The sequence below is a fragment of the Taeniopygia guttata genome, chromosome 8, assembly GCF_048771995.1.
Source record: "Taeniopygia guttata chromosome 8, bTaeGut7.mat, whole genome shotgun sequence".
NCBI classification, from domain to species: domain Eukaryota; kingdom Metazoa; phylum Chordata; class Aves; order Passeriformes; family Estrildidae; genus Taeniopygia; species Taeniopygia guttata.
This window is the reverse complement of record NC_133033.1, coordinates 3224047-3251787: the sequence shown is the minus strand read 5'-3', so window position 1 is coordinate 3251787 and position 27741 is coordinate 3224047. Positions and strand designations below refer to the sequence as shown.

The 27741-nt window shown below is 40.1% G+C and overlaps 1 protein-coding gene and 1 long non-coding RNA gene across 3 annotated transcripts; one reads left to right on the top strand and one right to left on the bottom strand.

Moving 5' to 3' along the window:
• Nucleotides 1-791: 791 nt before the first annotated feature.
• LOC115496126 (uncharacterized) lies at nt 792-2293 on the bottom strand. The gene is made up of 2 exons (XR_012057093.1): nt 1969-2293; nt 792-1690 (listed from the first exon to the last, which is right to left on the bottom strand). It is a non-coding gene; the product is annotated as an uncharacterized lncRNA (long non-coding RNA).
• Nucleotides 2294-2411: 118 nt separating this feature from the next.
• Nucleotides 2412-26519, top strand: HOOK1 (hook microtubule tethering protein 1). 2 transcript variants are annotated; one of them, XM_072932673.1, is made up of 23 exons: nt 2412-2611; nt 6783-6868; nt 8428-8500; nt 8801-8851; nt 9836-9968; nt 10610-10677; nt 11878-11940; nt 12571-12654; nt 14601-14645; nt 15232-15398; nt 16003-16143; nt 17248-17449; nt 18299-18409; nt 18701-18788; nt 18875-18926; nt 19280-19420; nt 19991-20078; nt 20408-20442; nt 20986-21068; nt 21487-21587; nt 21922-22023; nt 22721-22789; nt 22967-26519. In XM_072932673.1, exons 1-23 carry the CDS (start codon nt 2561-2563, stop codon nt 23123-23125), a joined length of 2193 nt encoding a protein of 730 aa, XP_072788774.1. In that variant the 5' UTR covers nt 2412-2560; the 3' UTR covers nt 23126-26519. The 2 variants fall into 2 exon arrangements, with proteins under 2 accessions (XP_072788774.1, XP_002198508.4); XM_002198472.7 differs by lacking the exon at nt 14601-14645 and having other exon boundaries at nt 2414-2611.
• The last annotated feature ends 1222 nt before the right edge of the window (nt 26520-27741 follow it).

The window sequence follows — 27741 nt, the reverse complement described above, 5'->3', positions numbered from 1 at the left end:
ATTTATTTAACCTGACTTTAAAACGTAGTAAGGATGGATATCAGACATCAGGAGATTGAGCTGCAGTCCTGGCTGGCCTCCCCTGTTTCTGGGATGTTAATATAGGTCATAATTCTTGACTGGCACACACCCAGAATGTACTGACAGACATTCATATAAATTGCAGCTCATGAAGAAATCTCCAACCAGGCTTACAAAATAAACCCAACCCACCTCCGTCTCCATAAGGCACAGAGATCCCTTTGTTCCCCTTCTGCCCCACGGCTGAGCTCCAGGCACAGCTGCCCAGTGCTGGGGAGCTGCCGATGTGCCCCCGCTCAGCTGTGACACGAAAGATGTAAAAACCGGGCAGATTCCTGTATTTCTCTGCAGACACAGCCAAGCCCTTGCAGTGCTGACGCTGCTGTCTGGGTGACACTCAGCCACCTGGAGCCCGTGTGACCGGGATGCAGCAGCCGGGAGCACAGCCTGAGCCGATCTGTGCTGACATAACCCCAGATTACCCGACCTGCACACCTGCCTGGTTTGTACACGGATCTCAGCCTCACTCCCTGCCCCAGCCACTCTGGATCGCCCTTCCAGCACTGCCATTATTCCCCTAGAAATAATCATTTCTGGATGCTTCTGAATGAGGCTCAACCCTCGGGAAAGGACATAAAATTAGGGAAACTACAAAGTAAAGAGGGATAAAATAAACAAAAGCTACTAGAAATTAAAAAAGAGCAAAAACACTTAAAAAAACCTAAAATGAGCATGCTAAACAGTACAAATCCTAGCACAGAACTCTGGGATTTTATTGTAAAAACCTTTTATTCCTTATTCTATTTTTAATAAGGATTTATGTTAATCTTCCATAGCAACCAAATCTCTTTAAGAACCTTTGGTGAAGGAAACAGTAATAGGGTTTCCAGAAATCCAAGTCCACTCTCAAGTTTTTATTAGTTCTGGAGAACACTTGGAGGAGAAATAGTTATGTAAATACCATCATGTCATCATCACAATTTTAACCTCTGTAAGGAAAAGTAGAATCAGTAACAGAAAATTAAAATTTGTATCTTGAAGATCAGACAAAAAACAGCAGATGCTGTCTGTAGCAGTTATTATTCAAGTTGTTTAGTCCACTCTTAGGCTGACCTAAATACTGATGTGTTTAATGCCGTCCTGTACACTTCTGTAACAACAGGCAATACGGAAGTGGTCATAAAATTGAATCAGCTAAGAAAAAAAATAATGGTTCAAATTAGTAAAAAAGGCTGGTGGAGGGAAAATTTAAATAAGTTCTTCTGCTGTAACAGGAAAGGGACAGAATAAACAGATCTCCTTAGTGTAAGGTACTGAGACTTTTCTCTGAGTGTCTGAAGCAGAGTGCTCCAGCAGACAGGATCCATAAGTTCTGATCAAATAAGGCTAATCTCTTCCTGTGAAACAAATACAGTATTTTCTGGAACAAAAAAAAAGATCAAACAAAAAAAGTACTCGTACGTTTTAGCTAACGTGTAGTGAACTAAAAGATGAAAAGAAGGCGTGTGGTGGGGTTTGATGTGCTATGAGGGCTCCACGCAGAGCCTTGGCTGCGAGCCCTGGGCTCTGCTAGGGGCAGGAAGGAGCCCCTCTGGAGGAACAGCTCGCACCTCGCTGGCAGGTCAAGGCACCGGAGTCCGCTGGGCTTTGGGCAGTGGTAACTCTGAGCCTGAAAATAAGAAATGACAATATGAATGAAAAATAGGTAAAACTGCCCCAACCCTTCTCAATCCATCCTATTGGAAGGGGGCACATTTCCCACCTCTAGAACGGTTAAAGCAGCTGCTCTTCACCCCCGGGTTTAGCGTGCTTTTAATCCTTCACGTCCTCGGATAACTGAATTGGTATTTTCATCTCATTTAACTTTTTAAATTTAACTATTTGTAAGCAACTCTTTGCCCTGCTCTGAGAGCAGTGTTTGTGGCAGGTACAGGCTCACTGACCTACATACACCTTAAGCACAGGTAATTCTGCACCGCACCAGCAGCTCTTCGCCCGTGACCTCCACGGCCCCGCTGCCGGACAGCCGGGGCGGGCTATGGAGAGGCGGCACCCGCCATGTTGGGACGGAGCGGCTCCTCCCAGGCCGAGCGGGGGGAACGCGGGGCCGCTCTCGGCGCAGGAGTTCACTCCGTGCGGGTGACACGACCGCCTTTCGCCCACACGCCAGCCCGGGGCGGTTGACACCATCGCCGTTCGCCCACACGCCAGCCCGGGGCGGGTGACGCAGCCCGGGGCGGGTGACGCGAGCCCGACTCGCCCCCTCACGGAGGCGGCGCGGCCGTGAGGGCAACCCCCGCCTCCAACGGGTCTCACCGTGATTGGCGCGAGCGCGCCCCTTCTCCGCTGTGATTGGCCAGGCGCGCTGTCACTCCCCGCCGCTGAGGGCAGGGGCGGGCACTGAGTGGTCGGTGCTGGCGGCGGCCCCGCCCCCGCGAGACGCGCGGGGGGAGCGGAGCGGCGGCCGGAGCCGCCGGAGCGGGGGCGGCCTGAGGGCGGCTTGCCTGAGGGCGGGGGGAACGCGGCAGCCGCCGCCGCCATGGAGGCAAAATCGGCGGACCCGCTGCTCTGCGACAGCCTCATCCTCTGGGTGAGTGGCGCGGGGGTTCTGCCGCCTCTGGGGACCCTCGAGGGCAGAGAGGAGGCGCCAGCGGCGGGGGGCTTTTCCCTCCCTCCCTCCATCCCCCCTCCCTCCATCCCTCCTTCCCCCCGTCCCCGCCCGTGGAGCGGCAGCTGCGGGTGGCTCGGGCTGGGGCTGCCCGGGACACGCCGCTCACAGCAGCCAGAGGCTCCCGCGGCACCCTCCAGGTGTGGATGTGCTGGCTGGAACATCCCGTGGGCCCAAGTGCGGCTCTCCTGCGGCGGCTTCAGTGTGGAAACTGCTCGGCAATTGACACTATTAATAAATAAATGCAATTAATTTGAATTGACAGGCGTAGAAACCTCAGAGTATTTCATACCGGTTGGTTAAAGCGTTTATTAGTCAGGCACGCCACACCTGGGTGTGTGATGTTCCCTGTGCCAGAGGCACCTGTTTGGAACTGCAGAATTATTTAGGTCGGAAAAGACTTTTAAGGTCATCGAGTACAAATGTATTTGTTAAATTTATCAATTACGCTTGCTTCCTCTTTATCTTTCTCTCCAAGCTTCTTCTGTGACCTTGTCTGTAATTCTGATTTTGCAGGTGCAGTAATTTCGGTGACAGAGAGCTCTATGAAATAGAACTTCTGCATGAAATCTTGGCAGGGAATGTCACAATTCCTGTGTGAAGGGTTTCTCTAGAAATAGCAGTAGTTTTGTCTCTGAGAAGTGTAAATCATAAACTGATGATTTACACTTCTCAGAGAGAAGGGAGTGTTTTAGAGGCATTGTAGAAATCCAGGAACTAAACTGGTAAAAGTAACAGGAGCAGCAGCCTGAGTTCTTGATTTCTGCATGGCAATACAGAAGTGTTGATGAGTTAAAGTCTGGAATAAATCAGTGATAAACAATTTATTCCTTTCTTTTTCCTCCTTCCATTTTCTTTTTAGTGACATTTTGTTCTCCCAAGGTTTTGTTGCTGTCTAGAATTTTGGTGGCCTTGTGTTGGATATCTTTCAATATTTAATCTTTCTGGTTTTTTTTTTTTTTTGGACTCCTTAACTTTGTATTTCCCCCTCAGTAGTCAGGTGAGAATAACGTCATCATGATTCAAGGACAGAAAAAATCGCTGCTTTTTTTTCCCCACAAAAATCCTGTCAGCAGTGCTGAACTCTTTTTATTTTTCACAATTCTTGCTTTAAATATTTCTATCCTAATTGTCATTTTTGGTATGCTTACAGTGCAATAGCTGTAATCACATCATGAATCTAATGGAACCTTAACTGGCCTTAAACTGAGCAATTGTTTCAATGTAAAAGAAGACCCAACCCTGTGTTCATTTTTTCTATACAGCACTCAGCAGATGCCTGGTTTTAGCTTTAGCACCCTATTTCTCAGGCCTAGTTTGCAACTTAGAAACTGATTCTTAACACTTGGATGTGTTTGCAACATCCTTTCACAATTTGAACTTCAGTGTGAATAATAGGGAGAAAAGTGATGTGAGGAGAGGGAGATGGTGTGCTCTATGTTTGGAGAGAAAAGGGTTCTGTAACTCTCTGTTTCTCATGTTTTCTCAGTTTATTTACTCATTAATATAGCAAACAGATGCTTATGATTCTTTGTATTTTGCTGCCAGATCGGGCATTTTCCTATTTTTATTTCACCAAATGCAATATTAGAAAACATGCTGCGTCCAGTGAAGAAAGAGAAGAGTCAAATAAAAATGTTACCTTTTGCTTCTGCAGCCCAGGTGTCATTGAATTTAAAGTTCTGAGGATTTTACAAGAAAAACATAAAGCAGCTAAACTGAATTATAGGGGTAATGTTTATGAGTATCCATGAAAAATTGACTTGGGTAATACGTGCTACGGTGGAACTCACAAGCTGCAGCAGAAACAATTTTCTAAGTTAGTTATTTTTCCTCCATGTAGAGAACAAGTTAATTGGATGATTTTCAGTGCTGTACTGCCTTAGCCTCCAAACCAGGGACTGGATGTATGGCAACATCTTAAATTGGAAACATTTTCCACTATAAATGCACTGCTTGGCACTGGCACCACTGGTAATGTTCATTCTGTCCAGTGGCTGACTTATTCAATTAATATACTTGGTCTCAGTATGGGAATGTTTATTTTTAGTTTAGAATCTCTTTGATTACTCTGTAAAACCTCTGTCCCTCCTGTGTATATCTGGGTGTAAAATGGAGAAACTCAACGCCTCATTGTCAGGGGAAACTGAGGGCACACCTTCCCCAGGTGGGTGGGCTGATTTCTGCTGGGCATTCTCTACACTTGTGTTTCATCTGCAAATGTTTGGTGGTAGAGCTACAAAATTAACTTTTCAGCTGTTTATTGCGAGCATAACAGCTCTGTGTCTGAGAGAAGAACTTCTGCTGTAGCAGCAAGTGGCAGAGTGCATTTGGGGTGGAATTCACAAAATGGTTTTCAGTGTGAGTAGCAGCATATCCTTGGAGCTATATTTAGTAAAACTGAAAAAAATGAGGGAAGAAAGAGCACTGCTACAGTCCTGAAGTCTGTGGCTTCTTTTTCCAACCTCCTCCCCCACACCTGCCACTTTTACTGGTTTTGCAAGAACAGTAAAAATCCATTTTGATTAAATGATTGGGCTGGCATGAGGATTGGGGATAATTAATACTTCTCTCTTATTCTTTCTAGATCCTTATGTGACTTTCAAATACATAGAGAAACCTAGACTGTCAGTTCTGCTTTTTACTTAATTTTAGTTAACTGTTTCAGTTCTGGGAGATTGTGCATAAAGCAGTGTTGCATGTCAGGGTTTTCTAAGGCTTTGTTTACCTGCTCTAACAGGCTCAGGTGAAAGAGTTGCACCTGTGCACAGCAATTCCCTTGCTTTATGAGGGGTATCTCCAGATGGCAGCATTACCATATTGTGCCATAAAACTCTGTATTTGGGAAGGCCAGCCTGAAATGTGAACTTGCATGCCCATACTTGTGCTGAGGCTGCTGGAGTAGTAGAAGCCAGTGCTGCCAGGCATAGCAGCTTTGGGCTGTGGTGTTCCACTAATCTTTTATGTAACCCACGAGGGATTACTGACTTATTACTTCCTGTAAAACAGGATTTAAACCCACTTTTTAAATTAAAAAAATCCCCTTGCTCTGCCTATTTTTCTCTTGGCTTGATTGGACTCCTCTTGAAGGAATAAACAAATATTCAGAATTCTGGTCACTCTACAAAAAACACAGAGTGGACAAAAACTGCCTCAGATTCTCACAGCTGAAAACTGCTTTTCCATCATTTTGGTCCCAGTAGCTCCATTTCCCAAACACAAAGTCATTTTTTACCAGGAGTTCTGAAGAAGTTTGTGTTGCACAGGATGATTTGGGAAAGCCCTCTTGCAGAGGGACAGATAATTTAGGACATTATAAATGCAGTGAGTTTAAGAAGTTGGTTTCTGCAGTGGATGGGGTTTATAAGGATTTGTACTTGCTCCCACTCTATTCTATCTTAGTACTAATAATAAACTTTCTGTTTTGTTTATTGTGGTAAAGAAGGCTCTTATTTTCCTGAGTAACTGTGACAAACTGACCTGTGTGTGGAAATAGCTCTGTCATCTAGGGTAATTAGATTTGAGTTGATTGTCTTTGGAGGAATAAAATATTGTTAGTCTAAATATACAGCTAATTCTGTCAAAATGTTAGCTATAAGCTTGGGGATAGTTAAAAAAATCCCACAATATTTAAAACAGAGAAACATTTTAACATTGAGGTAATCCCATCCTATTTCTATTACTAGGTTCTTGTAGTAAAAGACTGGATTTTTTTTTTCCCTATCAACTTTCACACCTTCTTCTGATGCTGTTTTTTGCTTAGGTAGTTATGTCCAGAACTAAGCACTGCAACATAATTCAAAGGCTGGATAAATATGACTTTAGTCTCCCAAGTTACCTTTTCATAATCTGCTTTACAATAGAAGACCTAGCATGAAAAAATAGAGTGTGGATTTTCATACCAACTTTTAAAGCTACCAGTCGTAACAGTCAAAAGTGTTGATAAAATTGGGTTGGCTTAAAGTCTGTGTGGTTCAAAAAGGATTTCAGGTAGAAAGACATCTTACTAAATGCTTGTGCCTGAAAGGGGAGAAGGAAGATGGTGGTTAATTTATTGTCTGCTGAACTAAACCTGTGTTTTTCCCTGTTTTAGCTGCAGACATTCAATACAGCAGCACCCTGCAGGGATGTCCAGGACTTGACTAATGGGGTTGCCATGGCTCAGGTGCTTCACCAAATGTAAGTTGATTCTTCAGCTGGAAGAAGAGGGATTCAATTGCCTGAGGTCTTTGTGTTTGACAGACATCGTTGTTTTTCAAGTAGGCAGAAATTCAGAATGGACAGTTTATAACAGAAGATAGGTTATGCTTTTGTGTTGCTGTTTTGGGGATGATATAATAGCTAATTAATAACATGGTGGAAAAGGTGATGAAAACATGTAATACTGTAGTATTAAATTCATACTTGGGGATAATTGGGCAAGGATGACATTAGCTTCTTCACTTTTCCCATCAGCACTATTTCCACACTTCAGGCAATACGTTCCTTTTTGGAATGAGAAAATAAAGATTCCAAAGGCTTGATTTGTGTTCTTTTCTTCCTGAGGTTGCTCAGTTAATTTAGATGTAAGTTCTAGGTTTTAAATGACTACTTAGTATTTGTGTGGAAGACAAGAACTGTAAAACTTCAATTGCAGTTAGTAGTTAGGAATTATTTTACTTTTGATTAGCTGTTCTATTGATGTGATGAAGATTGGTCATCTGAGGGATAATACTAGTTTTGAAATTTGCATAGAGGCTAGTAATGCAAGTCTTTTTTTTGAAAGAATATCATGCTACAAGTCATCACTACAATGTTATTGTTATTGTTGGCCCAGATAGTTGAAGTCTGCATTACCACCTCAGGTTCAAAGTATCATTTTGTAATTACTAAGAAACTACTTTGACACCATCACAATTTCCCCCCCTGCCCCGCAAAAAAAAAAAAAAAAGCTCAGAAACCCTCTTGTCTGTTTGTAAAGATTCTAAATGAACTTCTTGGAGATAGAGCTCACCCTTTTTCTGGACATGGCAAAAATTGATATAGGGTTTGCTGAGAGTTGCTTCCCATGTATTTGGGGTATTAGGCAGCCACATGCTTTGGGCAAACTTCTTAACACCAAGTTGGTTCTTGTGCAAGTGGGGATAATGATTATCCTTAGTTAGGTGCTTTGACACCAGTGAATAAACAGTGCACTGTCGAAGTTAAATATTGTTAAATATGCTGTCATTGTACTGCTTGGCAGCTGAGTGTGTGTAAACACCTCCCTCAGCAATTCATCCTTGTTTATGCCGGCAAACTGAATCCCCTCCTGCCCAGAGGAACCAGAAATATATACAATATACAAAATGCCAGTAGTTTAAAGTATTTTCTTAATACATGCCTTTGACAAATTGGAGTAAATGTTAGTTAGTCCAGCCTACAGGAATAGGTACCAAACATAACGTCTGCACTAGTCAAAAAAAGATGTTATTTTACCTCATTATGGTTACTTTATCAGGTATAAAAATTGAGCATGACTAAGGCCTCCACATCCTTGTGCTCCATCCATAGCTGGCTCAGGCACTCCAGCCCCGGAATGTGCCTTCATGCAGCCAGCAGGATGGAAGTTTCCTGTGATAGAAGTTTACCCTGCAATCTCCAGGAGTTCATACCTCATTAGACACTGGAATTCAGCATCAGATGATTTAATGCTGAGACTTTGCTGTCTTATTTATTTAAGTCTGTGCTCATGGATTAATAATTTAATTTTGTTTCAGAGATGTTGCCTGGTTTGATGCATCTTGGCTCAGTCGTATCAAAGAAGATGTTGGTGACAACTGGAGAATAAAGGTATTTAAAACTGAAGATAATGAAGTTTGTGGGGTTGGATGTTGTGGCTGTCCTGACATCTGGCAAGCCAAAACCTACAGAATTAAGCTCAAGCTTTTCAAGGATATTTTAAATTAGCTTGAATTGTCTGTTGATAGTTTAAGTGCCTTCCAGCATTGTTGGATGGGGATTTTCTGCTGTGATATTTCTCGTCCTCTCATAGAGCTGCCTTGTAACCATTTTATTAGAAAATTATTATTTGATTTAATAAGTAAAATTTTTTTAAAAATTATAATATTGTCTTTCATGTACAACATCTAGTCCAGTAATTTGAAGAAGATACTGCAAGGAATTGTGGACTACTATCATGAGGTATGGAAAAAACAATTTACTGTTGTTGTTGTTCTCATTATTAAACACAATGATTATTGCTCCCCTTGACTTAGCCAAGTAGAAAAAAGGCTGTAATTTGTTTTGAGGACCTTTTAGGCAGCAGATGTATGATAATTACCTGTTGAGTGGGAGGTTTGAATGAATATGAAACCCATTTGAGCAGGTTTGTTTTAGATAAGGCTCTTGGAGTACAAACTGGGAACCATGTCTCTGCCCAGGTGAATGTTGAAAGGACTGAGCTGCAGAATCCTCTTGACTTTTATGTGTGTGTTCATGTTTGCTCTTGTCTAGAGAAGTTTTAATACTTTTGTACACAACAGAACAGACTCAGCAACCCCAGTGTAGGTTTTATGATATTCAGTTGGAAGCTGGGAGCCAAGGTAGGAATGCTCCTGGACAAAAAAATTATTTGTTTGTTCCCTCTTATGGAGGGATGAGTACAGTAGCTGTAAAAGGCTGCTGTATTTTGAATTTAAAAATTTGCTGAATTGTGTATAGAAGTGATTACAGTTATGTAATGGGTATGGTTTTGAAAAACTTGCCAGATCTTGTTGTGGCTTCCTGGTCTTGCCTGGGCTGAGCTGTGACACCAAGAGCAAGGCACTGATGTGCTGCCAGTTCTGATGATCTCTGGCAGGCCCAGAAGCAGAACTTCTTTAAGCTTATGAAAAGCTTTTTAAGGTTTTGGAAGCAACTCCATCTGAAAGTGTTATTAATTCCTTTTTTTATTATGTTGGTAGAATAAATGAATTCTCTCATATTTGAGGACTGTCTCGATAATTTACTATTGTCACTTTTTCTTGTAGAAGTGCTGAGTTAACTAAACCTGGTACTATACTTCTAGGGCATTTTCTCTGGCTGCCTCACTGAGCCCAGATTTCCTACATGATACCAGATTTTCATGTTCTACAAAAGTGGCAATCTACTTTTTTCTCATAATTTAATTTTTTTTTTTTTTTTCAGTTCTTGGGTCAGCAGATTGCAGAAGAGCTTATTCCAGACTTGACCCAGATATCTGAGAACTCAGATCCCACTGAACTGGGCAGGCTCCTGCAGCTTATTTTGGGTTGTGCAGTCAACTGTGAGAGGAAACAAGGTAGGCACTACCTTAACTTGCTCAGCAAACAGTTAACTGCCTCAGGTGATAGTTAAGGTGGAAAAGATGCCGAAACTTCTCTTTCTTATCTATCAACATTGTTAATTTGCTGAATGCCTGTTCTGAAACTGGAGTTCACTTAAAAGCAGAAATTCCCTGGGAAGTGTCTGTGAATAAAACTCAAAACTTTGTTCAGAGCAGGTTTTAAAATATAGTCTGAAATGTGTATGGTTTATTCATATTGTTAAAATATGTACCAATACTTACTCAAATGCAACTATAGCAAAATTAAATTAAATCCTTAAATTAGAAACTGCTTCTATCCCTGCAGAGGTTCAAGCCTGAATTGGTGGTTTTCTCTCCTGTTACCAGAGCTAATCCTCCATGCTCTGATGGCATGTCTCCTTAGGCAGAGTATAAATATGTCCAGTTAAGGGTTTATAATATTTTGTGCTTATCTGCCATATTACCAGATAATAATGATGGTTAATGGTACTCCTCTGTATAAGGAGACCACTACTTGTTTTGAGGGAGCTTTATGGATAACAGTTTCTTCTGGATCTTTCAGCAAACAGTTTATTATATTACTCAAACCATTGGGATGAACATTGTCATGTGTCACTACAAATCCTTTTTCACAGAACACATACAGAATATCATGACCCTTGAAGAGTCTGTTCAGCATGTTGTCATGACAGCCATTCAAGAGGTAGGTAACAATTCATAGCCTGATGCTGTCAGTTGAGAAGTCCAAAAACCTTTTTGTTGACCTTTGTGATTTTTTTCATCCAAGCAAAGGTCAGGGAGGAGTATAAGTACTTTCCTAAATTATTTGGGAGGTTTGAGGCCAAGAGACCTTAAACCCCAACCAAAAGGTTTTCATTTTAGACTTGTGGTGTCCAAATATACAACAAATGCTTAATATTTTTTTTGTTCCACACAAGAAACGCGTACAGTTGCCAACCACTGATTATACTGGATTTAGATTCTGAAATTCTGTCCCAGTGCTGTTGTCTTGGTCCCAGAGTTAAGCTGATTGTGTTTGTGAGGTTGCATTGTTCTGACAAACCATTCCAGCCTCTGACTTACAAGCTTGCAGCTGCATTTCTTCTATTTTTGTCATGGTGTGCTCCTCCTCCTGTCTTAATTTGTTCTTGGTTGGATCATCTTAGTGATCCAGCTCACAGCTTAGCTCTGCAGTCACTGGCTTTTGAGAGCTTCAGGACTGTGAAGGAGAGTGTGGAGAGAGGCAAAAACTAAACACTGATTGTGAAGAGGAGGTGGTGTGTAATTGCACCCTCATCAAGGTAACAGTGGAGTTGATAATAAGCTTTATAACTTAGATTTAAATTGACTGTATAGTCAATAGCTGTACTTGTCCTGTTGGTAGAAATAAATCCATTAAGCTTGTTTGTTGTCTTCTGACTAAGTAAACTTTCTAGAAGGAAGTCTAGAAATAATTCAGTAATTTCTGAGTGAAGAGTAAAGCCTTTTAATTGTTGGTAAATACACACTGTACATCTTTGTATCTGAGAAGTAATGTTCTCATTGTTTGTTTAGTGGCAATTAATAGGACACAAAGAAATGTGATAAATTAATAGAGTGAAATCCTGACTTGTGGTTCATTCCGGTTTGACTGACTAGGGGGTGGCAATACCTTCAGCACATCACACATTCATCCAATACAGTGTTACTGCAAACTTGGTTAATTTTGAGAGGAGGGAGGTAAAAATCACCTTACTGTAGATCTGTTTCTTTTACCACCTATGAGATGAGAAGGAACACTATTAATCTGTTTTGGTATATTGAAGGGATGCTATAACACAATGGAAAATACAGTTGGTACTCAGTAGACCTACAGATCTATAACCTTTAATTTAGCCTTTTTTCCTGTGGCTTCTTTCTGTAGCTCATGAGCAAGGAAGTAACAAATGCTTCCCCATGTGATGCATCAAGTGAAGTGGAACAGCAGGTAATTGCCTGATCTGTGTTGCTATTGTAGATCAAGCCTGAGCAATAAGATGGTATTTGGCCATCCCTTAAATGAAGAAATGCTTGTTTTCTGTGCTAATTAACTGAAAACTTAGGTGTTATTCTATAGCTTCTTTAAAAACCACACAGTGACTGCATGGGGTGAAACTGGTCGGTGCAAACCTACATTGCAGGGAGGGGCTAGAGGTGCTCCAAGGCTCAGCCTTGTCAGGCTGAGTACTTCAGCTTATTTTTAAGGGGTTATGAAGACTCTTGATAACCTGAACACTACAAGTTGTTGCACATAAAATTGACTTGTCTTTAAAGGGATTTGGAAATGGTGACATCATGTTCCTGTGTTTTGTTATGCCTTTAGCCTAAGTTGTTGTGATCACTACACATAATAATAATAATAATAATAATAATTTACCTTCTAAGTGTGATAATCATTTAGAAGGCAAGTGAAATGAGCAGGGATCCTGATCTAGCAGTATTATTTACATTTGTGTGTCAATGTGTGCACCCAACAGCCAACTTAAACAATGGGTGTAAACAATTGAGGCATTTTAGAAGCTGTAACTGAATATTTTCGATAGGGGCCATAGTGATTGACTGCTTTATTATTTGAAAGCTTAAAAAAGCCTTGGAAGACCTTCAGGAAGCACTAGCAGAAAAAGAGGAGTTGGCACAAAGATGTCAAGAGCTGGATTTGCAGGTAAGAAACAGTCAGTTGTTGTTTCTTTAATATATAGTGGTGCTGCTGTTAAGATGCAGAAATTTTTAAGGGCAAAGTGCATTTTGCATTGTTTAAATTTTTGTGAGAATTTGTAGCTGTTTGTGGGGGAAAAGCAATATTCTGTGCTCCAAAATGAAATTACTGGAAAGAGTTTTCTGATGGGAGTGTAAGCTGAGATCCTGTGCCAGCTTGTATCAAAGGTTCTTTGTTACCATTACAAAGGTTAATGTTTACCATTAGTAGCAGGTAGTGCTAAAACAACGTTATCATGGTTTTAAAAATTGCCCTTTTCATTCTTAGTCCTCTAGTCCTTTGTACTGTGTCCAAAAAATCCAGTTCATGTCATAAACAGTCATTAGCTTTAATAATAGGAAAATCATGCTGTTTCAATAGGAGTTGATGAATGACAAAAATTTCTAATTTATCTAAAACTTGCTAACTTTTTCTCATACAAAATAGCAACATGGAGGAGATTTCAGGATAAAAATAATGAAAACTAATATATCCTTGCTGTCATTTTCAAACAACACTAATAATAGGCCTACTTTTGTTTTTAATGGATATAGCAATTAATCAAGTCACTCTTGAGAGAAAGAAGAGAGGACTTCATGACAATAAAGAGAAATTTGCATTTCAATCAACACTTTAAAGAAAAAATCACTTATTAGCCCCTCTCTTATGGCAGTATAATCTGAGAATAGAAGGAGTTTTATCTGGGAAGGCACTTTATGTTAGATTTGGCTCTGCACAAAGAGAACATCGGGGTGGCATCTTCTTGTAGGAGCCAGAGGGCTGTACTGGCTGTGTGAGCCTCTGGAAATGAACACCCACAAAAGCACAGGCCAGTTTTACATTTCTTGCTGACAATGACAACAGTAAAAGTGGAATACTTGTGTCTAAAGCAGCTCAGAGCTGCTTGCCAAGCCCAGGAAGCTGCTGCTATAACTGAATTGATATTTAATTTTCTTTTTTTCTTGAGGCAGCAGTAAGGCTTCCTAGTGAAAGCAGAGATCTAAAAATGCTTGTGAGAAGAATCTGCAGAAGTCCCAGGTGTTCTCCTGTTTTCCCTGACTTTTCTTCCAGAATTCTCTATTAATTAATCATAGGTGATGCAGAGCCAGTTGCTCATAGCCATGGCATGGGACAGGTGAAAGGTGTTCAAGGGAAAGGTACTGAATATAAACAGATAAGTTAATGACAGCACAGCTCTAATACTGTGGTGTGTCTTCAAAACCTCTCCTCCTAATTTCTGTTGACTGTGACACCATTTCTGCTACTTTGAAATAATTAAAAAAGAAGAGATGTCTACCAGAAAGAAAAGATGTAGAACTTGCTCTGAGTTGTGTCACAGTATGATCTTTAGGTTTTTTCCAAGTCTGAGATGAGTGATGTTTCAGGATTATTCTGAAAGTCCGAATGTTGTGAATGTTTAAAGAGTGGCTGACCCTTGAACAGGAGGCTGAGCAAGGCTCAGATATGCTCCCTACTCATAGGTGTTTGTGTGCATGTAAATAGTAAATGACATTTGGTACATAAAAAGGAGCGAACCTAGAAAGCCAGCATCTCATGAAGTGGCAGATTAATCAGTTTGACTTTTACATGTTTGCCTGATAGATTTTTAAATTTGATCACAAAGAAATTGCTTCTTAATATTGCATACTGTAGATTATATCTGTTTAATAATGTCATCATGATATGTTTTATTTTATTTTATTTATTTGAAGCCGTAATATTGACTTGACGCTTCTCATTTAAACTAATTCTTAATAAATTCACTTGTAAGGTCTCAGTCTTCCTTGATATTTTCCAAGAGTATAAGAAAGGTAGGTTTACTTTATAATTCAGGAAAACATAACCCAAAAAGCATATTGTCCCTGTTTAAATGCAGTTGACTAACACACGCCGTGTGCTCTTATGTTCGACAGGACGTTAAAATTAACACAGCAGCTTTCACTAGACAAACTTTAAAGGTTCTATCCTCTTAATCCTCGTGGCTGTGAAGCTGGCTGGTGTCAGTGAAGTGCTGTAGCCCCTGTGCTTAGCTGTGACACCAGGTAGCCGTGTGTGTGCTGCCGGGGTTGCATGCTCCCCGAGGCTGGCCAGGCTGTCCGTGCGTGTGCGCTTCGGCCGCCCCCGCTTCCCGCAGCCATCCCCGCCGAGCCCGGCAGCCTGGGCTGCTGCCGTGCCCTGCTGCTTCTGGGTGTCAGCTACAGGCCAGACAGACACTTGTTGCAGCAGCACTCACAGAGTTTTTTGTACGGCATCCATGGTGTTTTTAATGGAAGTAACAGTTTCTCTTCATATCACTTTGTCTGCCTTTTTACCGTGGTTTCAGTTACAGAAATTTGTCTTTTTTTATTTAGAGGGACTTTTCCTTTAGTGCTTCATAACTGTCATACACTAAAGCATCTGTATGCTCAAGTGTGCTCTGTAAACTACATTCTAAAACTTCTAAACGCTCAGCCTTTTTCATAAACTAATTTGGTGATGTATTGCTGTCCTGCTTCAGTTCTTTGGACAGGTCTTACAGTGTTCATGCTGTTTTGTCTGTGCTAGGTGGCTGCCCTCCAGGATGAGAAAAACAGCTTGATATCAGAAAATGAGATTATGAATGACAGACTAGAGCAATTAGACGACTCTCTTGATGATCCAAATACAGTGGTTGCAAAAAAATACTTTAGTGCACAGTTGCAACTGGAACAATTGCAAGAAGAAAACTTCAGGTATGAAATTATTTTCCCCCAAAATCTCTCAGTTGACTAATGTACTCTGAAAATTTCTGGTACTCTTTGGGGCTTTTCCATCTCAATTTCTTTTGTATTAAAAGCTGTCTAGTGCTGTATAAGCGTATTTTAAAGGCAATCCTTACATTTAAAAAGAAAAAGAATCTGTTAGTTGTTGTAAAAAGTATCTGTTTGTAATTGGAATAGCCCTCTATACTTCCAAAAAGGGAAGAATGTGATGGATGGCAAAAAAAAGAGTGCTGATTTGTGTGTCAACAAATCAAAACCTTAACCCCCCCAACACCATCATGTCTGTCTACTGAACTGATTTCTTTCTTTCTTTAGTCTCTCTCTGTGATCCATATTGGGAAACAAAATCACTTTGCATGTCATTCCTTGATACTGATGTGATAAATTTGCAGTGTGCAATGCATTATGATTTAACAGGCAGACAACAAAATGTTCCATGTTTCTTGTAGCATTTTCCCAGCTGCTTTAATCAGTAGTTTTCCTTTTATCTTGTTTCTTTTTAGTAATTCTAGTACTAAATGAAACTGTGCAATGGTGATGAGTCCTAACAAAAGTACTGGTTTTGATCTGGTAGGCTTGAAGCTGCAAAAGATGATTATCGTGTCCATTGTGAAGATTTAGAAAAGCAATTGATTGAGCTGCAACACAGAAACAATGAACTGACCTCTCTGGCAGAAGAATCAAGAGCCTTGAAAGATGAGAATGACATTCTTAGGTATGTAGCAGAGAGAGCTCCACACACATACACATTAGGGTTTAATGGCTAAATCCAAGGATTTGTATTTAACAAGATTTTTTTGAGATGTTATTTCTGCAGATCTTACCTGAATGAGCTCTTTGGCTAAGCAGAGGTGAAGTGCAGGCTTTCAGGGAAAGGCTCCATTGTTTGACAAGAATAACACCTGGAATTTGTCTGTGAAGCAGAATTAATCACTACAGAACTTAAGCTTCCACTTTCTGTCCCACATGAAGAAGTTCTCATGTAGAAAAGCATCTACACAGCTAAAATTTTAACCTAAATTTTGGTTGTCAGCATTCTAGGCCAGATTTAGGTTAGTGAGATCATTAACAAAATGAAGATGAAACACACAGTAACTTTCATGAGAATTCAATATAACATTCCAGCTTGTGTAAACTGTATTAAATACCAGACCACCCAAGAAATATCCAAAATAAATTGTATTGTGAAAGCAAATCTGCTATTCATAAAATAATATGAATAAAACATGGATAGAAAAGTGGTTTCAGGTGTTTAACTTAGTGGTTCTTAAATAACATCTGAAACAAATCTCCTAGTTGTAGATTTTTTCCATTATTTTCTTGTACCAGCTTCTGATGAGATATGAATGCAGCTAATAAACACAGATATTAAATTTAATTTAAAAATTATGGTCCCAGTGTTTTCTTACCACGTAGATTTTTTTGTTAATGATCAGCTGACAGGTCTTGGGTGTATCTGCCAGTGATCATTTTCACAGAGCAGCTATGTTCTAATTCTGAATAATCCTCCAGTGAGATCACACCAGGTACCCGTATTTTGAGGTGACTGTCTAGCAAAGGATGTTGTGGTGCACAGGATTCCTCAGGGATATTTGACCCACTAACCCTTGCTCATATTTCTGGCATGTGACTGTCAGTCTCACTTGAAGTCTGGCTGATTTAAGTTTTTATAAGCAAGTTTGTGTCAATTATACATTTAAAAATAAAGTGGTGAAATGTAACTGCTGCTAAGCATGTTATGTCTCTCTTTGAAAGTAGCGTGTGTCAGCAGAGTTTGAGTTTTGTAATGTTTCCTTCTGGTTGCTGTTTATGCCTCAAGGGCTACTGCAGACAAGGCAAGCAAGCTGGAGCTGACGGTGGAGGTGTATCGGAAGAAGCTGCAGGACCTGAACGATTTCCGCAGGCAGGTCAAGTCCCTGCAGGAGACCAACATGATGTACATGCACAACACCGTCAGCCTGGAGGATGAGCTCAGGAAAGCCAATGCAGCACGAGCCCAGCTGGAAACCTACAAAAAACAGGTAGTGCTGCACTTGTGTCTGAAAGGTTCCTTTCTCCCCAGGTAGCTGGGAGCACCTTAGCAACCCCGCACTGTCCTTTTGGAATTTCGGAGTTGTGAAAATTCCTTCATACCCTGCGGTTCCATTGTGGGCTTTTTGCTGTTTATTAAACTTGCAAGCTTATCTGTAGTTGCCCTTTCAACTGATGTAGAGTCCATAGTCTGCAGGCTTTTCTTCTTTACTCTGACTGAAGTAATTTGTGTACCTGGGAGAGGTTGTTCAGCTGTTACTGAGATCATTTCTATAGAATGGTTTGGCTTGGAAGAGGACCTTGAAGATATCTCATTCCACTGCCATGGGCAGGGACACCTTCCACTATCCCAGATTGCTCCAAGCCCCATCCAACCTGAGCTTGAACACTTCAGGGATGGGATACCCACAACTTCCCTTGAAAATTGTGCCAGGGTCTCACCACCCTCACAGTAAAGAATTTTTTCCTAACACCTGATCTAAACCTATTCTCTTTCAGTTTGAACCCATTCCCCCTGTCCTGTCACTACATTCTTATATTCTCATATTCTTACCATTCTTCATGAAAATTAGAAGTTTTATTTTAATTTCAGTAGGAATGAAGAAAGAGTTAAATGAAAAAAAAAAACCCAATAAAAAAACAAAAACCAAAATCAACCAACTAAAAATCAATGTAACACCCCCCAAAGCACAGGGGCCCCCATCCCATCTCTGCTTCATTAAGCTTGAGGAACCAGCTGTTTTATTTTGGCTGAATTGGGTAGGAAGGAGTGTTTTAATGTAGCTTTATAAAGTAGCATCTTGCAACATTCCTGTGCTAAATAATGCTTTTATGAAAAGGTCCAGGAGCTCCATAACAAACTGTCTGAAGAATCTAAAAGAGCTGATAAGCTGGCATTTGAAATGAAACGACTTGAAGAAAAATATGAAGCTTTAATGAAAGAAAAAGAAGTAAGTCTCTTTGTTTATTTGAACACCTAAATCTCTCTCAGATCCTCTGCTTGAGGAGAACCTTCCTGGAAGTAGTGCCACCATAAAAAAATGAAGTTTAGTGCCCTGTGTGTATGCATTCACATATAAAACAAAATATAGAATCATCTAATTATGAAGGTTGGGAAAGGTCTCCAAGATCAGCAAGACCAGCCTAAAATTTGCATGTGTCATTTTTACTTCTGATTAATGTTATTTGGTCTTAAAAGTGGTGCAGCCTGACCTAATTCCATCTGAAATGTGTCTTGTTAGAGACTGATAGTGCAGTGTGACGCATTGAGAGAGACAAATGAGGAGCTCCGGTGTGCACAGATGCAGCAGGATCACCTGAGTCAAACAGGTACTGCTTTGTCTTCAGAGAGTCTTTTGTTTGGATTACAGCTTTCTTTAAGTGTTCTCTAAATTGAACCCCTCATGTGATTTCAGGTGAAAAAAGCCATGAGAATCTTGCTGCTGAAATTCTGCCAGTGGAATATAGGTGAGACCCAAAGGTTGAGGTTGTTTTGGGTGTTCATAGGTGAGGCATGACAATGCCTCTGTGAAAGTTGAGTATTTTCATCAATGTGATTCTTCATCCCACTCCTTTCTTTGCCACCATATAGGTGTTAATAATTATTTCCCCATACTAAAATTACTTTGCTTTTTTCTTAAAACCATATCAGATTGCTGTATATAAATCTGGGTTTGGAATGACAGTTTAAACTCTGCTCATATCTCTTAAAGTTTTCAAACATTTTAAGTTACCTTTTAATAAAAAATTGAGACTATTACTTCCTCCTCTTAGTCACCTTCTTAATTAACAGTGGCTTTTTTTTTTTGTTTCTGCTTCAGAGAAATGTTTATTCGGCTGCAGCATGAAAATAAGATGCTCCTGCTGAAACAGGAGGGATCAGAAAATGAACGGATTGCTGAGCTCCAGGAAGAGCTGGAGCAGAAGCACCGGACAGTGAATGAGCTGGAAACTGAGAAAAGGTGATGGGTGAAACTATATCTTAATACAGCCAAAAGTGATCTCTGGAGTTTTTAGGGTGACTTGTGCCTTGCATCTATAGTGTAGGAACCTTTTCTTTCACCACTGTAATCATAAATGAAGGATTATGAAGCAAGGAAGAAGGAAAGTGGTTTAAATGTAGTAAATCTGTGTGTACCATACCCTGAAGGAAGTGTTGCTTACAGTTCACTCTTCTTCACTCTGAATTATTCTTGGTAGACCAAGAATGGATGTGAACTCTATTTCTAGAACTTCAGAGTGTTAGATCATGGATTTTCCATCAATGAATGCTAAAAAATTGTACTAGAATATGAAAATTTTTGATAGTTAACTTTTTCTCAAAACTTAAAATGACAATAGGCATTTAATTATAAAATGTTCAGTAAAGCTCCATGTGTTTGTTTCTGCAGAAGTTCCAGTCAAACTAAAAGCATTTGAAATCAGTTTATTTGAGGCTTAAGTTGTGCAGGGTAGACCCTCTGAGCAGTTAATGAAACAGAAAAATCTGTGAGCTATTTAGATGGGCAATAACTGTATTTTCTTCCTAAAAGGCTCAATGAAGAGCGTATTGGAGGATTACAGCAGCAGATTGAAGATCTGCAAAAGACTTTACAGGAGCAGGGATCCAAGACTGAAGGAGTAAGTGAAACATTTTGCCAATTTTGTTTAAAAACTTCCAGTTTAGCATCAAGTCCTTTGTTTAGCATCTTACTTTTCAGTGTATCTGAGAAATACCTCCATATAAACTGCAGTTCACTTGAAAAGTTCATATTTTATGTGATTCCTTCTGTGAAACTGTAACCTTTCTACTTTATTTTCAAAGTCCCTGGTTTTATCATTCAGTGGATTTATTTGCTTTGGCTTATTTAGTTGTGCTAAGTATTCTTGGCTAATTTGTAAGAGCCCTTGAATGTTGCATGATATGAAATACTGAAATACAACTGAATTTTAACTCTCTCCTTTCACAGTCCAGCAACCTGAAGCAGAAATTGGCAGCACACATGTAAGTAAGGCACATGCATCCACAGTAGCTTATTTATATTAAATAGAGCAGAGGAACTGCTTAAATCTTGGTAGGGATGTCTTGTTTTTCTACGCCACTGATTTGAGAATTATGCATAGAGTTAAATATTGGTGTTGTAGTTTTGTTTACTCTGACCATGATGATCTTGTAGTACCAGTCCCACTTAACTGTCTCTTCATCACCACCAGCATTTTAACTGTTCTGATTCTGCAACAGACTGCTAAAAAACCAGCATTCAAAGTGTATTCCACTCCTCTGAAATATTTCCAGTCCTTTCAGCAGATGTAGTTCTTCCTGAGATGATGCTGGAGGGGCTTAGTAGTTAATTTTCCTAGTTTTAGCTAAAGGAGGATCAACTCAGAAGTGACAGCTTTTATGATATTAATATTTCTATTCAAACCCTGAAGTGCTAGAGCTTAAAACAGTTATTTAAATATACTTCTAACATGAAGTTTAAGCTTCCAGCTGTTAAACCTGGAATTATTTGTGAGCTTAATCTTTAGCCCAACTTTTCATTCACAGGGAAAAGTTGAACGAGGTTCATGACGAGTTACAGAAGAAAGAGGCTGATCTTGCAGAGCTCCAGCCTGATGACAGTCAGAACCGTGAGTTGTTTTGTGGGGGCTTTTTTGTGTATTTTTTTAATGAGACTGTGCTAAGTTTCTTCTGAAATGATTCCCATATCCACTGGACTATGGGATAGTTGTCTGGATGAGGCTTTCTGCTGCAGCTTAGATTTCAGTCTGAGCTGGGGGGGTCTTGGAGGGGTTTTTTGTGTGGTGGTGGGCAGGGAGAGGATCCTGGGGGGATGAGGTTTATTGAACAGTGCTCTGCAAAATGGGATTTCAGGGTCAGGTGAGACAGCAGAAACAAAAATGAGAACTTAAACCTTCTAAACTTAAACTTCTAGCTTCTACATTGTTCTTTGTTTGAGGGCTGGTGAAATCAAGAGAACACAGAAGCCCTGAAAGTACCATGTCTGTTTTTATTTTGTATGTCTTTGTTGATAATTTCTGTAAACAGCCCAGAAGATTGGAGAGCTGGAAGCAGCTTTAAGAAAAAAAGATGAGGATATGAAAGCCATGGAAGAAAGATATAAAATGTACCTTGAAAAAGCAAGGAATGTGAGTGGCATGTTTCTGAACATATGCATTCTTCCCTCATAAATTGTTAAACAGATTGAATGTGTGTCCCCCCCTCACAATTAAAAGCAGTATCTACAAGTTGCATTTTTAGTCAGATTGTTCAACTGCAGTCAGTTAAGTCTGAGAGAATAAATAGAGTTTAGGCTGAGCATGAGATGCAGTAAGGATTCCTTTGTACCCTTTGCTCTCTGTTGGACAGGGTAACAGACTGACCAGTGCCCAGCCTGTTCTCACACTCCTCCTTAGAGCAGATAAGATGCAGAGCTGTTGAGAATCAAACTGATTTGCAATGCTCTTGTTTTGCCTTGTCCAGGTGATAAAAACCTTAGACCCCAAGCTAAATCCAGCATCAGCAGAAATTATGTTGCTCAGAAAACAGATACTGGAAAAAGAGAAAAGAATTGAAGCACTAGAGGTAAAATATTTGCATATATTTAAAAATAATTTCTAATATATTCTGTTTCTGATATTAGGCATTCAAGATGTTGTTTCCTAGTGATTGAGTAAAATCTGCTTGGCTTAAATTCTGAAAGGATTGACAGTAGTCCAAATATCAAAAAAAAATTGGAGAAATGCATTGTTTCACAGCAATATTGGTGGGACTATTTGGAATAGTTGCCTGAGCAAATACAGAACTCTTCAGCATGATTCAGTAGGCTGATAGGTCTGACTGTATAAATGCTGTGGCCTCACATTTCTTTTATGTAATGACTACTAGGGGAGTATATTATATATAATAGCAGTTAGCCAGTCATTGGATGTACATTCTTTTCAGGTGAAAAAGTACTAAATTATTTACAGGTTTTCGGATACACAGCAGACCTCTTGTGCATTTCCCCAGACATACCCTCAGAGTACTTTTCCAAGTTCCATGTGTGTTTCTAACTGCAACTTGTGTAGTTTAGCCTCTTCTTAAAGCAGGCTGATACTTAAAAAAAAACAAAACTGAAACTCTCAGTTTTTTATGGAAATATCTTTGTTTATACTTCTAGGCTTTGTAGTTACTTGATGTATTGAAGCATTTCTGCTGCCTGTGTTTATTTCACTCAGTGGACTGCAACAAGTTTATGCAGATAAAATTTGTGTTTTAACTGAGATATTTGTCCTTGCAGAATGAATACAAAATGGCCAAGTTACGTGACTATGAGGAAAAGCTGATTGTAACTGCATGGTACAACAAGGTGGGTCAAAAATCCACTTTTTGAAACATCTTTTGCTACATGCGCCAATTCAATCTTAGTTAACCTAAGAAATACAGCGGAAAAAATCCTGTGTGCATGCTAAGAAAGCATGAGCAGAATGGGTAATTTTTTTTCTTTGTTTTTGCTGTTGTTGAAGTTGTTGTTTAACTCCTGCAGAGCCTGAGTCTGCAGAAGCTGGGCATGGAAGCCAGGCTGCTGGGCAGCAGTGGCAGCTGCGGGGCCGGGCCCGGCCGCTCCTTCCTGGCGCAGCAGCGGCACGTCACCAACACCAGGAGGAACCTCACCGTTAAAGTACCAGGTGCAACAGCTGATTAAACACGAGGACATGAAGAAGACTCACATGCTAAAGTGTCCTTAAATGTTTTATACCTTTCCACTTTACCTACTTGATGAGAGAGGAGGTTAGAATGCTGGGCAGCTGCAAATGACAACATCAGAACCTGTCAGGAAGGGATTAAGTTGATGAGCCAGAAGGTAGCATGTAGATTTCCAAGTAGATTTAATAATTGCAGCATGTACAAGCACAACTTAAAAGATTTCTATTTGCCTTCAGATTATATTGTAAATACGAAATTTGGCACTATATATTTAAAACTTTATTTAAGTGGGTTTGGGCTAGAAAGTTGACTTTTATAATGGGAAGATGTTATGCAAAGGTGTACTTAAGGAAACTGGCAAAATTGGGCATTTTTGCTGGGCTCTTCTGAAAACAGATCTAAAAGATTGGTAACATCTTTAAAAAAAAGACTTTTTAGACTAGAAAGTATGATTTTAAAAGCAAGAAAGTACTTGCATTTATATAAGAAAATAAAGGTGTGGTACCACCTTTACTGGTGCATAAACAGTTGTTATGTAAGAGAAGACAGGATTTGTTTTATGAGAAGCAAAATTTCTCAGTTTATTAAAAAAAAAAAGCAAAGCTTAAGTTGGTGCATATATGCACTGAGGAAAACCTGTCTTTAAGATGTTGAATTCACTTAAGCCAAAAAAGCTTGTCTTTTCCTGGGTAAGAAAAAAAGCTATTGTACTAACTCAAAAGTCTGGGGTATATTTTAAAAGTCTGGTATATTGGTATGCTGCATTTATCTGCAGAAAGGGGATTGATTAGGTGGGAAAGAGCCCCATTTATTTCAACCTTTTTATACAAGCCTGTGCGTGGAAATTGCATTTCCTCTTTTTTAAGTGTAGTTTCAGTCGGCTCTTCTGAACTAACTGTGCTAGGCAGAGGAGTGAGATGGCTTTGGCAGTTACTGACAGCAGAGGTTGTTTGTTGGCAGGGAGCAAAGTGCATAAACGGTAATAGTTTGATTGAAGATTAAATGGGGATTGTTACCTGAAATCAGTGTGCAGGAAGTTGCTGTCTTTCATAAAACTTGTGACTTTATTTCCCAAGTTTAGCTCTTGTTTTTGAATTGTAATTTTAGGAACCCTGTTAATGTCTGTTTTTTGCAATAGTCCATAAAAAGTTCATTATACCAATAGTTAAATAAAATAAAATTGCAGCAGCCCTTAAAATGAAATTAATACACTTAATTTAATTATTTGAGGGTGCTGTACCAGACTACCATCTAATATAAAATTCAGCTGCCTGTGAGAATGAAAGCACACCTGCCTTACCATTAAGGCCATCTTTGATTTGAGAACAGGGTTCAGCTTTACAGAATTTTTAGGTTTTGAATTGTGACATTTGGGTAGTGTATCATTTTGCCTGCCCCTCACTGTAGTTTGTCTTTTGATTTCTTCTTTCCCCAACATCTTAAATTTTTAACTGAGCATTGCATGTCATGCCAGAGAAAAGACAAGCATTCATTTTTGATACTTAGGGTTGCTTCTTAGTTGTGGTGGTTGTTTTACAGTGCTGTATGTATGAATAGGCATTCAACAGATTTCCTCCTTCAAAAGGCATTGTTTAAAAGCCAGTCTTGTGCTCAGTGTGGCATGAGCCAGACACGTGGCTGTTGGAGAGTTGTCTGTGGTGGTGTTCTTCAGGACTCTATGCTTCTTTGGACTACCTCGTGGGTTTTGAGGTCTTTTATTGCTGCAGTAGTGTTAGTGGAGTTGGTGTTCTTAAGGTACAGTTACATATTTAATCTGCCAGTGCTGTGGGTGGGAGGGAGTTGGTGGTGAGCAGGAGATTAAGGCTTAGCAAGATGCTTCCATTCCTAAAGTCTGGTATTTGGTGTGTTCTAGTGAAACGTGGAGCTGTTTCTGATGGTGTTGAATGGGTCTCTTAACCCTCGTTCTTTGCAGCATGGAAACTTTCATAGATGTCCTTCAAATACTCATGTAGTTGGTAGGCTTGATTTGTTGTACTTCTCCCAGTAGTGGAGCTGTGTCAGTAGTCTGTCAGGTGCTGAATAGTGACAAACTTGGAGCAAATGTCTTTGACTTACACTTCTCAAAACTGCAGATCCTGGGACCAAAAATAACTGAGAACCTCCCTATCATTTCATTGGAAGTTTGTCTTCTGACTAGTGATGGAAGAATTTAAGTCCTGATCTACAGGCAGGGATCAGCCTTTTTCAGGGCAGAGTTGTCCCCAGTAATCATGTTGGGGTTGCCAAAATGAATCTGGTTTTCAGGTATTGGATGATTTGTTGCTTATCTGGGACTTTTCCAAACTGTTAAGAGTGAAGCCTGTGAATGTCACTCAAGGGCTTCTTTGGGACTGAGAGCCTGTTTAGAAGCAGCTGTTTCACAGCTACTTAAGCCTGGGTTCTGTCCTGTGAATGAGGAACTGATGTGTGGAAATAAATACTGGATTATAAGCCATGGTGTTGGATTCACTTCAGCTCATCTGACTATGCAGGAAGGACCATTAGGATCATTTTAATGTTTGCTTCACCAGTGTCAAACCAAAAGCTGCTAAAAACACTGCTGTGTTACAGCTTAGCTGTGTCCAACATGCAGCAGCAGAGCCCTGTCACTGCATGTCCTTGGATGCACCACTGCTGAGGCAGGAGGAACAGAGAGGCCCTTTAGCTCTCCTGCAAAGTGAATTTGTACCAGCACAGTTCAGAGCAGACTCAAACATGAGGTGAAACCACTGAATCCTGCTGAAGTTAAATGGCATTATTAGGAATTTAGCCAGTTTCCAGTAAAACGGGTAATGTACATCCAAAGAAAACAAGAAAATATGTTCTGATTGACATATCATTTGTTAATTATTTTTTATATAAGATTAATTACTATGGAAGAGAAGTGTTTTATAGCAATAATACAAAATATGAACTAATAGGTTCTTTTACTCAAGATGGGTCAGGCAGCAGTTTTGAGAAGATTTTTTTGCAACAATGTTACTGTATAGTGGTTTAAAAAACATTCACTGAAAAGAAATTTTCACCTGATTTTTTTTTGTTCATTAAAAAAATATATATGGGTATTCTATTTTCTATGATATACACTTACTTGGAAATAAGTAATATAAGCAATACTGATGTTCTATTTAGGTAGCCATAAATAGTTTAGGAAATAGACAATGAAAACAATTGTTTAGGAGTTGGTAATGTTCTTACTTGTTCTTTTTCCCCTTTCGCTAAAGCTGGAGTTAAGATTTCAGTGTGTCGGTGTCTACATCTTCTGTTTAAAACAAATGTAAACACTGTGTTGCATAGAACTCAAAAAATTGCACTAATTTTTAAACTTTTGGTTTTATTTTTTTCTTTGGAAAAAAATCCTTTTATATTCACATAAAGATTTTTAAAATTAATTCTTTGGTGTCTTTATTCCAAGCCATATATTTAATAGTCCCTAGATGCTGTTTCTGGGCGATGCACAACCTGGTTCTACATGTTGGTACATTTACACCACCTAAAATACCCTGTTTCAGAACAGACTTGTATTATAATGAGGGTATGGATGTAATGAGTTGTGCTGCTCTCCTCTGCTGTTTCCAGTTCATTCCTCCCACCCAAAGCTGGTTCCCTCTGCTCAGCCCACGGACTGAGAGTTGGGCAAAGGGCCTTGTGAAGTGATTAAACCCCTCTGCAGATGGGCTGTGAAGTGACCTCAGAAATTATTGCTGCTGAGGTAGGTGAGGGTCTCTGTCTGGTTATCAGCCCCACCTGAGAGGACACAGAGGACAGGTACAGCTCTAAATCACTGTTCTTGCTTTTACTGGGGAAAGAAAACTGTCTGCCCTGTCCATCCTGCTGTGCAGGTGATTTATGTGCTCCATTCTTAATCCCATTGTCAGCTCTCATTCCCTGAGCACTATCTCCAGCCCAGAAGTGCTGTTAGTGAAGTCTGGCAGCCTTCAGCCCTCCAGAGCGAAGATCCAAGGATGAGGAGCTGCACTGATTCCCCAGTCGGCAAGGGCCTGTCCCAGAGAGGATGAAGCCATTATGGAAGAGCTGGTTTTCCTGCTTTCTGAAGCTGGACATAAAAACAGTTTCAGACACTGAAACCAAAATGTGCAGGTGTGTGCGGGAGAAGGGAAGAGGTGGTCAGCTGTGCAGGAAGCCTGAGCTGAGCTGCAGGATGTGTTCAGTCCTGACCCTGTTTGCTTGCAGTTTTCTGGCAGCCCCTGAAGAGCCAAGCACTGCAGCAGGAGTTCTGTGTGTTCCGGTGAGGGGTGTTCCTGGAAGAAGAATACAGGATTAAAGCCCTGAGTGCAAAGGAAAGGAGGAGCAGAGGTCAGTCATGCATTGGGAGATAATTTAGGTGGAGGTGGCAAAATATTCAAGAAGCCTTCTGAAATTCATTCTTTTGGAGTTTAACTAACTGAACAGGGGCCTATGGAGGAAGCTTTTGGCTAGAGCAGCAGGTTGGGAAAGAAAATGGGAATCTGAGCAAATCACTGAGGGGGAAAAAATGTACCACAAAATAGATGACACCTATGCACTGGAATTGTTTTGGGAGTAATGCTCACACTGCAGAAACTTACCAGTGTTCCCCTTCCCTGTTCCCAGTCAATTCCAGGCATGCAGCCC

Excerpts from the sequence above, each read along its gene's own strand:
- HOOK1 (XM_072932673.1), top strand. The coding sequence starts at position 2,561 with ATGGAGGCAAAATCGGCGGACCCGCTGCTCTGCGACAGCCTCATCCTC. Across the intron at positions 18,410-18,700 it reads CTTTAATGAAAGAAAAAGAA|AGACTGATAGTGCAGTGTGA; the intron begins GTAAGTCTCTTT and ends GTGTCTTGTTAG. Across the intron at positions 22,790-22,966 it reads TAACTGCATGGTACAACAAG|AGCCTGAGTCTGCAGAAGCT; the intron begins GTGGGTCAAAAA and ends TAACTCCTGCAG.